This window comes from Saccopteryx bilineata, chromosome 1, assembly GCF_036850765.1.
Source record: "Saccopteryx bilineata isolate mSacBil1 chromosome 1, mSacBil1_pri_phased_curated, whole genome shotgun sequence".
NCBI lineage: Eukaryota > Metazoa > Chordata > Mammalia > Chiroptera > Emballonuridae > Saccopteryx > Saccopteryx bilineata.
The window spans coordinates 220794410-220807907 of NC_089490.1; the positions used below are offsets into that span (position 1 = coordinate 220794410).

At 48.2% G+C, this 13498-nt stretch overlaps 1 protein-coding gene across 1 annotated transcript; it reads right to left on the bottom strand.

Annotated features, from left to right (window-relative positions):
• Positions 1-1592: 1592 nt before the first annotated feature.
• ZP4 (zona pellucida glycoprotein 4) lies at positions 1593-8095 on the bottom strand. Its single transcript, XM_066253496.1, has 12 exons — positions 7921-8095; positions 7546-7667; positions 7367-7469; positions 6384-6533; positions 5506-5693; positions 4861-4958; positions 3949-4079; positions 3570-3759; positions 3350-3497; positions 2963-3038; positions 1898-2002; positions 1593-1696 (listed from the first exon to the last, which is right to left on the bottom strand). The coding sequence occupies exons 1-12, from the start codon at positions 8093-8095 to the stop codon at positions 1593-1595; spliced, it is 1590 nt and encodes a 529-aa protein (XP_066109593.1).
• Positions 8096-13498: the final 5403 nt, after the last annotated feature.

The following is a 13498-nucleotide window of genomic DNA, read 5'->3' on the forward strand; positions in this document are numbered from 1 at the left end:
ACCTTATTTACTTGGGTTACTGTCAGAGCTCCAGGTGTAGGACTACCCTAGAGCGTAACCAATAGCATTGGTTAGCAGGGAGCTCTTGAGAAATCTCCCCTGTGTTTCTACTAGTCTTAAGAAATTACTTATTTATGTTTTTTTTTTTTACAGAGATGGAGAGTGAGTCAGAGAGAGGGATAGACAGGGACAGACAGACAGGAATGGAGAGAGATGAGAAGCATCAATCAGTTTTTCGTTGCGCGTTGCGACACCTTAGTTGTTCATTGATTGCTTTCTCATATGTGCCTTGACTGCGGTCCTTCAGCAGACTGAGTAACCCCTTGCTCAAGCCAGCAACCTTGGGTCCAAGCTGGTGAGCTTTTGCTCAAACCAGATGAGCCCATGCTCAAGCTGGCAACCTCGGGGTCTCGAACCTGGGTCCTCCGCATCCCAGTCCGATGCTCTATCCACTGCGCCACCGCCTGGTCAGGCTTAAGAAATTACTTGATTTTGATTCAAAACTAAGCCACTTCTAATCAACCCACCTACAGTTAAACAACCAGACCAGATCCCTCCTCTTAGTTAATGTTCTAGACATTGATTTTCAAAGTATGGTTTTTAAAACAGGAAGATCAGTATCACCTGAGAAATGGTTAGAAATTAAGTTCTTGCCTGACCAGGTGGTGGCGCAGTGGATAGAGCATCAGATTGGGATACAGAGGACACATCTTTGAACCCCCGAGGTCACCAGCTTAAGCTCAGGCTCATTGTCTTGAGTGCAGGCTTGCCAGCTTGAGTGAAGGATCCTAGAAATGACCCCATTGTCGCTGGCTTGAGCAAGAGATCACTTGCTCTGCTGTAGCCCCCGGTCAAGGCACATATGAGAAAGCAACCAGTGAACAACTAAGGAGACTAAGAAGCTGCAACAAAGAATTTATTCTTTTCTTCTCTCTGCCTTCCTCTCCCTCTCTCTCTCCCTGTCACACACACAAAAAAGTTCTTAAGACTCAGCCTAGATGTAATCAGAAACTCAGGGTGAGACCAGCCATCTGTGTCTATCAGCCCTCCTTTTGTCCTGATGTTTCAACTGAGAGACAGTGGTCTTAAGATTCAGGACTAGCTCCAGAGGCAAATTTAATGGTGGGCACACCCAGTGCACGACCTGGGCCCTGACTTCTGAAGGGCTCCGCAAAACCCCACTTTACACTTTTTTCTAATGTAAGGGGCCCAATATTTTCTTCTACACCCAGGGCCTCAATGAACCTTAATTTACTTCTGACTAGCTCTAGACTAGTTCTGACTCAGTTTTCCCTTGAGCCTATAAAATCTCTGCTAAGTCAGATATTTAGTTATTAAATATACTATTTGAATTGTCAACTAACAATGAAGTTATACTGAAATGTTATATTCAGAAGTTAAAAGAGCTGAGATAGAAAGAATAAAAACCATGATACCCTATTATTGGGTAAAACAGCTTTCCCACCCCACCCAAGATGGAAAGTTGAGATGCCAACAACAGGTATAGAGATAACCTAAAGGCATCAGCCTTTCAAATGAGAAGCTGGGCACGAGTTACTAGAGAATCTCGTTTTATTAGCATTTTGAATAACTCATCTCTGTTTCTTGATAGCCACATAGGACACTAATATGATGCCAACAATTAAGGTCCCGGAGACACCTGCCACCCACAGAGCTTGAGAATCTATCGGAGAACCTGGTGGGTGGAAAGGGAAGTTATTGTCATGACCTCAATCCTGATAAAGACTAGCAGTCTCTAGCCATAGAAAAAACAAGCTAGTCATGTTTTGAGATCCATGCTGATTATGTAAGTAAGGTAGAGGAATAGGTGAGGATGTAGATTCTTGGCTAATGGTTCAGGTCACTGGTGAAGCCTTCTACTCACTTGAGTATTTACGAAGCTTTTCTGAAGCGTTCCTAGTAGCTTGGAGTAGGATCACAGGACCCTGGCTGGAAATCCATGCAGTACTGTTGTGGTGACGGATGTCAGAGCTTCTTCTCCCTGTTGGAGAGATGAGCTAGGGACATGTTAGATTTTTGAATGTGGGGTTGGGGGAGCTAGGATATGAAAGTCTAATACAAAGCCAGGCTCCTCAAGATGTAGAGCTCTATTCCATGCCTTAAAAAACACTCAAAAAACAAAACAAAAAAAACCCACTCATTGATGTGTTAGACTTCATAGTTATGTGTTAATACAAATCTGAGCAAGATCAACTGTTACTTCAGTTTCTCCAGGATTGGGGAGTACGGATCATGAAAGCAGACTATGCCTGAACTGCCATTCTTTCTTAAACAGTCACTTAGATAATAGCATATTAATACCAAGACCTTCTCCGATGTTACAAAGGGAACTGGCAATCAGTTAATAGCAGAGTTCTGTTTGAACCCAATGTCTTTAGCCAGTTAAAGCACCTTGGAAAAGTTAATCTAGGTGCGTTTTAGTCCTCTAGAAGTATAGATTATGTCACTGAAGTTAGATGTTCAATACGTCATATATTATTTTTCTTTAACTATCATTTAATTACCATGAGATTTTACATACACACAGTAGGAGCTTTGGGCCTCACCAACTGGCATGCATACTCAGCCTTCAATCACGTCCACCTGTTGGTCGTTAGGTCACAGAGCAAGACCTGCCTCCAAGCAGGTGTAGAAGTTTACGTTTTGTGAGCTAGCCAGAGCTTTTTTTATTTTTTTAAACTGGGCCATATGTAGGCCATGCCTGTTTGATTGCCAGTTCAGTGAGAATTCATATGGAAAAAGCCAAGACTAGAGTTACTTGAGGATTTTCAGATTTAAAGGGCCTGGGATTTCGAAGCAAGTGGCCTTTCTGTTCTATTGCATTCTAAGACTACTATACTTAGAGAAGCCTCATTCATAGACTGAATTTCCATTTTGAGTCATTTGTGCACGCGGTGAAAGGTTAGACCCAGGACTCGAGTGTAGACAGCTTGATACTCACTCCGGGCAGCAGGACAAGTGACACAGGGCAGCGTCCCTGCAGACTGGCAGATGGACACACTGCAGTGCAGGTACACCTAGGAGTCAAGAGAGTGGGGATTGCGGTATGGCTCCTTGTCATGATGAGAGGCTGACACTACTTCATCTCCCCAGGAAGGAGCAGAGAGCAAGTTAGTCTTGATAGCCCAAGCCCTGTTACAACAGCACTTAAGAACTAGGGTCTAATTCAAACGTCACTCACACCATGGGTGTCAAGGATTGCTCTGAAGCAATACCAACAGCCAGAGTTAAAGACTAGCCTGGGCTGAGGAGTGTCAGTGAGGTAGAAGCAACGGAGTTGGGTCAGAGGGTCAGATCCTTACTGAGGAGCATGAAGAAGGAATCATACCGGTCCCCTGAGTGCCCTCCGGGCCATCACATCCATAAAGCTGAAGGTGAAGATGCTGAAACGCTGGTAGTGGGAAGGGAACAGCAGGCCCGTGGCATTAGGGATAGGGATCAGCTGGGTCTGGTAGTCATCTCCAGAGTAGGGGCATCTAAGCAAATATATCCAGTCAAGATAGGCTTCCCGGAGGGACCCTACCACAGCCACATGGAGAGCCACTCACCCCTCCACCAGCAGGGCCCACTGCAGCTGATGCAGGGGGTCTGGGCTGGGTGTGGCCCAACACTGATGCAGCAGCAGCCCGAGGTCAGGGTCAGTTTTGTGGCGGATGGAGACCTCCACGAAAATAGGGTCCCGGAGTAACTTCACTACTGGGTAGTCACCACCACTGTAGTATGAGCTGTAGTTTTTATCTGCAAGAGGCCAAAGGAAGTTGAAGCAGTAAAGACAGAGCCAGGAAAACTCTAGGTTGCTTAAGACAGACCTACAAACTCCTCTAGTGAGCATCTTATAAACAAGTTATAAACAAGGCAGGAGCTTCACGACCAGAAGAGTGACAGGACTCAGATGTAGGCCAGTCACTCAGCCCAAGAGGGTTGTACCTTTGGCAATCTGAAGGTCCAGAGTGAGGGGTCCAGACTGGGTCTCAGGAAGGGGTGGTGGGAAAACGAGAACCTGGACATTCACTGGGAGAATGCTGCTGCTCACAGCATAGGTGCAGCTGACTCGGAGCCTGCAGAGACACAGTTGCCAGCCTGAGTGGGTCATGTCACCTTTTATTTTGTGCTTGAGGAGACATTAAGTGACAGGTGTTGGACAAGTTTGTAAACATGACTGCTTTGTTCCTGGCTTTGCGGGAGTCCTCTTTTTAGTTGGAGAGACCTATACGAAAAGGCATCAACATTTAGGAGTGGAATATACAGAAACAAAGCAGGCATGGGCCTTTGGGGAGAGAGCAGTTAGGGCAGATCTTGCAGAATTTGATGTGAAGGAAGATGACACAGTCACTGGGTGGTACTCCTGAGGGAGAGGACAGTTGACAAAGAACCACATATGGAGGAAAGAGCCTGCGGTCCTTTGGAGACTACAGAAGGCTGTCGGGCTGGAGCAGAGTAGGTGCAGACTGAGGATGTGGATGAGGTTAGGCTGGAGAAGGGTCCCGCAGGTCACACCCCGAGATCATGTTAAAGAGCTCTCATTGTCATCCCATGGCTTGAAGTGTTCTATCTGATCTGAGGTACTAAAGAGCCCCTTTTTGTCACAGTATGGACTGTGAAGGTAGACAGGAAAAGCCAAAACTAGGGACAGGAGATGTGTTAAGTGAAACAGAATCTCAGATGAGTTTGAGACTTAGATCAAGTTGGTGGCATCATGGGTCAGCGAGGCTGGACAGCCAAGTCAGTAGACAGGTCGTGATGGATCGTTCTGTAGATTCAGGGCTTACTTATCAACTCCTGCTTTACACAAGAAGGGAAGTCATTCTATCCAAGCAGTCAGGTTAGCAAGATCTTTACCTGAAGATGCTGTCACGGGTGATAGAACTGTGGCTCCAGCTTCTCACATCCCTGGCTGCAAACAGTTCGTTCTCATATACAGCCTGCTGTCCAGTGATCTGGAAGAGCAGGTGAAGATGACTTGTTACTTCTGCTGGCCACAGCTGCTTCCTCAGGACCTGCTTTGGTTCAGTTCTCAGCAACGCTACCTAGTTATTGTATATTGCATTTTCTGCTCTGTAAGCAGAGGCAGAGGTGGGCAGCATTGACTAACCTGGGACATCATCACTTCACCTTCCTTGAGGACAAAGGAAAGGAAGGGGCTTGGAGAGTTCAGATGAGGCAATTAGGAGTGCTACCACCATCACAGGTGAGGCCTTGCTCAATTTCCAGGGCCATGTGTTAAGAACAGCCTTTTTCTTATTCACATCTACCTGGTGGGTGTGCCATTCCTGTAGGGCCCAGCTGGGATGGTCTGTGCCTGTTTCCAAAGATGGTTTCAGAGTTCCCAGTGAATGAGCTCTCTCCTGTCGTAGGAGCCACCCCCACACAGAGCAGCATCAGGTATATCCCTCAAGGCTAAGTATTCCAGCTCATCCCCTGGCATTAGAAACATTCTTGCCCAATTTCTAGTTAGGAGCAAAGCGAAAGGTCAGCGGTTCTCACCCGCCTCATGGTGCCACAGGAAGTAAATGGAAACCGGAACAGGGCAAATGCTTGTGTTACTGTCACGGGGTTACAGTCGCTGTCATTCCTGAAGGCCAGGTGCACAGAGCTCAAGAGCAGGGGTGGCGAGGTCACATTCCGGGCCACGGCTATGCAGAAGTGGCCATCCCGGCTACAGCGCGAGGTCACTGAAACACCAGAGGGGCTGGGCTGACGGCAGGCTACCTCTGCTGTTCAGCCAGCCAGACAAGAGGCTAAGGACTTGGTTTTGATCACTCCCCTGAGAAGGTGGCATTCCCAGGTTTGAATCTTGCCTCCATCACTTACTGTATGACCTCAGGCAAAATATTGAACCTCCTTGCTATAGCTTCACCTGAAAGTGGGGACAGCAGTGCCTGTTTTGTATTACTTATCAGTTATTTTCAGAGCTTAGAACCAAGTGTGGCCCATGCTTACTGAGGTTTGCATTAGAAAACCTTGGACCAGGACTTGGGAAATCTATAGTCAGTCGTCTTTGGAATAAGGCTCTCTAGACACTGAATCAGACCATCAACCCCTGGAGGGAACAACCTATTGTTTGGTCAGGTAGTATCTTGCACACAGACTTAGCTTCCTGAGGTCATTATGTTATTTATGTTTGATTTCTAGGAGCCCAGATAATAGAAGGCTGTGTAGGAAGCTCCATCACTGAGGGTCAGGGGTTCTAGTAGGCATGGTTTATGAATCAGCCTCTCAGCATCGGTCACCTTGAATATCTATCTGCCTTCTGACAGTGGTGTATTCTGACAGTGGTGCGGTGAGGGTATGACTAGTTCCCCAGATTCAGCTGTAAGTAATGGGCACTTTTCCTTAGCTGGTTTCAGAGAGGCATCACACACCTGTGTTTCCATAGTAACAGGAGCTCCCACTGGCATCATAGCAGCAGCCCAATGTGTTGCACTCTCTCTGTGTAGTGGGCAAAGAAGCACATGGCAGCCTGTCCCACACAGGGACGGAGTCACACAGCTCAGCCCCTGGAGCGCGTAGGGCTAGATATTGGAGAGAAGAGCAATTAAAAAACACATAACAAAGCTTAGGGATTGTTACAAAGCATGAAAACTCCCATCAACGTTCAGACCATCTGAGCAGAAATGTCCATGTTATGTACTAGATTAAGTCTCAGAAAGTTGAGCAAGTATTAAGTCACCTTGCAAGCAAGGGTCCTTGAAATATCAGTACTTTTTGAAAAAAGTTTAACATGGTCAATAGAAGCTGTGGGATTCTCAATTTCTTTCAAGTAAAGAGTCCACCTTGGAGGCTTCTCAGCCCAGTGCCCATGTGTTACTCATAGCTGTTCCTGATATGCAGGTTCAGAAGCAGCAGGTCAACTTTACCCCTCTGGACAATCTTTTGAGCAGCAAAGTTGGTGAGCAAGGGAGTTATAACTTCAAATCTGCTGTGTCTGAGTGGGGCTCCCAGGTCAGTAGGCGACATCCGAGTAGCCATCTAGTGCCCCAGCTAGGTGATCGAGTGGCCCCCGCATGGAAGGCCAAGTCCTGTCCTTAGTTCTTGCCTGCCCCTCGGGGGCCAGGACTCCAGACAGCTTCCATGTCCTTCCTGACCTCCCTCATGACTCAGGAGCTCCTGGTGCCGGGCCAGTTCCTGTTTGAGTCCCACTTGGGAGGACCCTTAGCCAAGTTCACTGCTGAGGCAGTGATAGCACTCGGGGCACCAGCTAGGGTCAGGGAGGGAGCATGCCGAGCCCTGCCCCAATGCCCTGTGCCGAGCACTCTCAGGTGAAAGTTATCCTAATGATGTGTGGAGGGAAGGGGTAGAGGACCATCCTGCATGAGTGTTAGGTGGTACTGCGCAGAGCACTGACCTGGAAGAACCTTGGGACACTTGAGCAGCCTGGTCTTCACCACTTTCCTCTGCCCAGGTGTATCAACCCCTTCTACTCTGACGGGCATGATGTGGTGGGAATCCTGGAAAGAGAGGTCCTGGCTTCAGCCTGGGCGGGGCACGGGGACCTCAGTGTTTCTGAGACTGGGTCATACTCACCCACTGGGTGACATAGCAGCTGCTGTAGGATGCCTCTAACACTGCAGAGCCGCCGGGGCCCTCTGTCACCCAGATGCCGCAGCCAGAGTCGTTCTGCATGCTGTGTGGCAGTCCATGGTCATCTGGGGGGTGGGGAAGGGCAAGAAGCACAGTGGTCAGTCACCGCAATAACCATGCAGGGAAAGGACAACCCCGAGGGGCAACCGCCAAGGAGAGAGAAGAACCAAGATCAGGTTCAGTGGTGAGGGGACAAGTCCTGGTTGGAGAAGTTGCAGAGTTTACCAACAGGGACTGCGTTAGGACAGGAAGCTGGGCTGGTGTTAGGCAGTCAAGGTGAGCCATTGCCAGCTCAGCCAGGTGAGTCATCAGACCTACCCCAGGCGGTCAGTGTGGGAGGAGTTTCTGTCCCCAGGCTGGAAGAATGTGCAGTGAACCTAAGGCCTTGGGGCCCACAGTGGAGTTCGCCAGCATCTTCTGGGACCTCAGGTTCATGCAGACCACTTATAGCCAGAGACAGGGGAAAGCAGAGCAGGAGAGACCGCAGCCACATGGTGCTAGCAGGAGCCTTCCGCCCACGAGGCCTGCACGTCCTTTGCCAAGCCAGGCTTCTGGGCTCTGGAGGGTCCCTTATATACAGGAAGGAAACTGGGCTTGGGCGCACCGCTGGTGCAGCAGGTGGGCCTCCTGGAGGAGGCTGATTCCTTCAGCTTTGTTCATTGAGGAACAGCCTGCAGCTGCTTCTCTTTAAGTAGCACAATCCAGGTGGCCTGCAGAGCGCAGGCAACCTGTGCTTTGGAGCTCACGGGGGCTCCCTCGAGGGTGCTTAGGGCAGCACTGGCTGTTTGTGAGCCTCAGCAGGTCTGCCTCTGGAATTGCGCATGTTCCGAGGAGGCCCAGCTCTGCCACTTCTGAGCTGTATGGTCCGGGTACGACACCATCTGGCAGCCTCAGAGTTCTCATCTCTAACTCGGGCGCAGTAGCTCCTGGCAGGAGTGTGCTTGTGAATGTGGGACAGGCTGTGTCGTATGCTCTTCAATGAGGTCAGGGCCCACCAGGACCCTGCCACTTTCCCCATAGGTTCTAAGCTTTCATGAGAAGTCACTGCATAATCGGAGCCTGGCTGGAAATCCCAGGAAAACGTAAACTTGGTCCCTGAGAAAAGCTGACTCAGAACCTTTCCCTTGTCCCAGGAGAAAAATCCACCAAAGGAGTCTTGCAAATCTCACAGCTTTTCTTTGACATTTACATATGTCTCAGTCACATTTTCATAAATATGTTGAGGTTTCTTATTTGCTTTCGACATTTTTGTTTGCCTTCTTGTAAGATACAGTTTATGTGCTCTGACCACTGTGTGGTTTAGTCACAGAGTCGGGCCAGCTTGCAGAGGTGTCCTGAGAGAGGTAGGGATGGATGGACCCACTCTTCCCTGTGATATGACAGCATGGACTTCTACCAGTGTCCCCATATGCTCGTCTGAGTATACTTAGCCTAATATTTATCATAAGAAAGAATGTCTCAAGTTGGCTAAAAGTTTTAGCCAGAGCACTGAGAATGACAGCCAGGTGTGTCTAATTCTCTTTCACTAATAAAAGAGTCCAAAGGAGCATGTGTTTTTCCTGATAAATTATGTGACCTGTTAACCACATGATGAGAAGCAGCATTGAGGGACTGTGAATTCCCCTGGGATTGGGGTTGGCCACAGGCCTGCCACATCCCATTTCCTTGCTCACGGGACTGGTTAACGTGTTCTGCGAGACCACTTACTAACTCAGTATCCTGAATGGCTGCTGGGGACAGGACTTTGTTTGGTTTGTGCTGTGTCCTGGATGCCTGTAGGTGCTCAGAGGCGCACACTAAGGAACGGGTAAGTGAGGTGCTTCCCTTGCAGCATGTCCCGGGGCTGACTAGCCACCTTGCAGATGTGGTTTCCAAACCACACACTCACCACACCTTTTTTTTAAATGATGAGCTCAATCTCACAACCTTTAGTAACTGTGCATGTAATTGCAAATATAAGAAAGATTGACAATTGAATTTGTGGGAGATGCCCCAGGAGTGAAGAGCCAGTCTCCCAACTAGACTTTCTAGGGTTGCTCTTTAAAGAAGTAAAGAGTTGAGGAGAATTACCCGCTGTGCTAATATTGGAGGTAGTATACCTAGTGGTTATATGGATTTCGACAATGAGGGAGTCTGGGTACAACTTTTGAGTAACCATTTGCTAGCTCTTGACCTCTTTCCATGAGTTAGTTTTTCCATTTGTAAAGTGAGGATAATAATATTCTTAAAACTACCAGGTTGTTGTGAGATGAAATAAGATAATGTATGTACAGTACTAATTAAAAGCTTGCTGCACAGTCATTACTCATTAAATTGTCACTAACATCGTCAAGATCAGTTTACATGCTCAGGCGATAAAGGTGAGATGGGAGGTAGTCAGGATACAGGTGCCACGCAACGGGCATCTTGGATTAGTGGGAAGTCTGTGGGATAGCCTATCCCTGTGGGATGCACACCATGTGAGGTTACTTGTTTACTGTACAATCAAGAAACAAACTTAAGCCTGAAACTGTGTTGTGGTATCTGGAAGTCCTCCCAGGCTCACATTGTCACCCTGATGTGACAAGGGGTCAGGATGAATCCCCAGATAATGTCAACAGTGCTGGGATTAGATGATGTCATGCTCATACCTGTTCTAAATCCTCTGAGGAGGTCTTCATTCAGCTATGCCATTCAATTTCAGGAGAGAAAATGCACTGATAACCTGTGATCCATCTTGAGAAGCCCCAGGTTTAACCATTAAACCATATTATTCTTTATTATCTCAAAACTACTTGTCTGGGGACATTTTTCTTGAGTACCAGTTGAATGTTTCCATTTAGACTAAAAACAAGGGTAGAGCTATGCAAGTTACCAATGTGCTTTCACTGGAATGTAGGTATACCCAGAAATTTCTCTAGAACTTGGATACATTTTGACAGCACAGGGTTGTTGGGGCACTTCCTGGCTTTGGACCATGATTCTTGGGATGTGGCATCTACAGTAGTCACCACACTGTGACTGGATTGGGTTCTCCTGAATAGAGGGTGAGGTATCAGGTAAACAAAGCCCCAGCAAACCCTCTTTGAATGTGAAGAAGCAAAACTCAAAACTGCCCCAAGTGTGGAGGGACGCTGAGGCCATGGTACTAATCAGTGACTTGGGAGCTATGAGGGGCACCTGGCTGTGCTCAGCCTGTGGTGAATGGGACATGTCTCTGCTGAAGGAAGATGCCACACTTCTTTTCCTAAAAGAATGTGCACATTTTCCCTTTTTGACAAGAAAGAATGGAGCGTGAGCGGCGTCAGCTGTGAGGTGGTAAGCCCATCAGTGGGTCTCCCTGCTGGGCCACATGACCTACCTCTTCAGTCCCACCAGCCTGGCTACCCCGAACCCACTGCTTGGGCGTTTGTCACCCTCCAGCCCCAGCCCTTCCTCTGTGGCCATGATCACAACGAGCAGAGGCTACAACAAAGGACTTACCAATGAGTTTGATATGTTTCTGGCCCTTATAGGCGTCTCTGTTGGAATGCAAATGTCCTCCTTAATTATGCTCACCTACTTACAGGTGGAACCCCAGACACATGGATTAGCACCCACACAGATAGCCTCACTTTAAATTGGTTACAGCTATAAAGACCTTATTTGCAAATAAGGTGACATTCTGAGGTACTGGAGCGCAGACTTCAGCATGCCTTTGCTGGGGGGTACACAAGTTATCCAAGGACACCTTGCACACCATCATCACACTGTATTAGTCATGCTAACCTTGGGCCCATTTGATCTTATTTCTAGATGAAATGAGAACTGTGTGCCTGTGAATGCCACTGTTTCTGTACTTGTACAATTTAATTTCCTTGTTAAAACTCCTTCTGAAAATTTCCAGCCTTGCTTTGGCTCAACTGAAGTGGTTTTTAGATTTTTGTTTAGGGGACAGGATTAGTTATGCCCCCAAATGGCTAGCTGTTTTGGTTTGGAGATCAGGGGCAGGGGCAGGATGAGACATTGAGGAGGAAGGGTGCAAGCCATGTGGAAGCCATGCTTCCTTTGGCACTGCTGTAAGCGTGGTAACAATTCTAGCACAACTGCGCTCGGCTCACTGGAACTGACGAGCTCATGATCTACTAAGGCTGTGTGTCATGCTATCCTCAGGTGTCTCATTCTGTCCCCAACTTGACTGTAAGCAGCACATAGCCCTGCTTCTCCGACCACACGCCTATATGTCCGTGCTTTCCCCCTGCTGGGGTGCCTACAGCCTCGTCACCTCCGGTGGACCAGTTCCTCACTTCCCTGAGGCCAAAGTCCTCCGTGTCCTCTTCTTGGACCAGCAGCACCTGCCTCCCCTGAGACTTAGCACCACTGTAGTTTTGGGGGCCTCACTTCTGACCTCGTGGGTCAAATACTCGATGTGGGGTTAGCTACAGGTATTAATCGACTTACGACCTATGCAATTTACGACCATTCGACTTTACGACCACAATCGCTAGCCATAACTGCTCCACGTCTGGCAGCACAAGTGTTGCCCAGCTGGGCATACAACAGTGCGGACCAGCTTCCAGCAGCACTACCATCTCCGCGTGCACCATTTCAACTGTTATCCCAGACTCAGTACAATAATGAAAGAAAATTATGATAAAATATGACTTAAAGATTTTTATAACATCATTTCACAGTACTGTACATATAGCCTATTCAACTTGCGACCAAATCGGTCTGTCGGAAACAATCATGGTTGTAAGTCGAGCACTAGCTGTACTTAAACTTCCAGGTGATCTAGCCACACACTCAGGCCCCAGAGCCGCGGCCTTGCAGCTGAACTTTCCACAGCAGCTCCAGGAAGCATCGCATCTGCAGCTGGAGGAGTGCAGGCTCCGTCTGCTTTGCCAACAATCTTTCCATGTTCCTCTTGGGAGAGTTATGATGCTGTTCTTCTCTTGCCCCTTCTTGAGCAGAAGGTCTCAAAGGCTGTGTCATTTCCCCTTTGTATCCCATGTTGCTGAATCCTGTGCTCAGACATATTTGAGGTTAGTGAACTTATTATTTAAATGATTGGCATTGGGCGTTGCAGGACTGACTGGGAATCCCAGCAGCAGGTGAGTGGACCCCCTGTTAGCACAGTGCCCCATCCTCCTTGGTGTCCCTGCCCACAGGTCCAGCGTGGCCTCCTTCCTCCAGGTGGCTGGTCATTGGGCCTCTGAGGTTTCTCAGACCCTGACCTCGCTTTGCATCCAGCTGACCCCCGGGTTGTGGGCTGGGCTGCATTCTCTTCTGGGACATCCTCTCTTATTCTGTCTGCTTGTTTGCTTCTGCTTGGCTTATTTTTATTTATTTCATTGCATTTTATTCTTTAAAAAAATCTGGCTGAGGCTGTGTTCCCTGAGTACTTTATGCCTTTTCTTCTCAGGATCCTTTGGGACATTTCATTGTCACTCTCACTGCCTGAGTCCTTCTCAGCCACAGCGTCTTCAAGTGCAGGTTCAACCCCCTCTGGCTCAATGCCTTAAGCAGAGCGAGGCCTCATATGTTATGGAGTGGATGGGTTGTGTTCTGGGAAGTCAGCTTCAACAACATTTAGAAATCCCATTGCAGACTCCTAGTCCCTTGCCATGCTGGTGACTAGTAACCATCCTGTAAGGTTGGGCGGACAGCCTTCCCCGCAGCAGGGCTAAAGAGTGCTGCCATAGAACATCTGTGCATGTGCAAAAACCCCATGAAGAAGGCCAGCTGCTGCCTAGACTTCCTTCCAAGCAGATATCAAAGGAAGGGTAAAGTCTTTGGGGTGAGATGTTTTGATCTAGCCTGGACACAGACAACTCTGGTCACACAGTGGAGTCAGGCTGTGTCACATTCATTCTACTTGTTGTTATGTGTGTAAACAACATCTAACACACACAGGACTAAACTCTGGTCAGCTGTT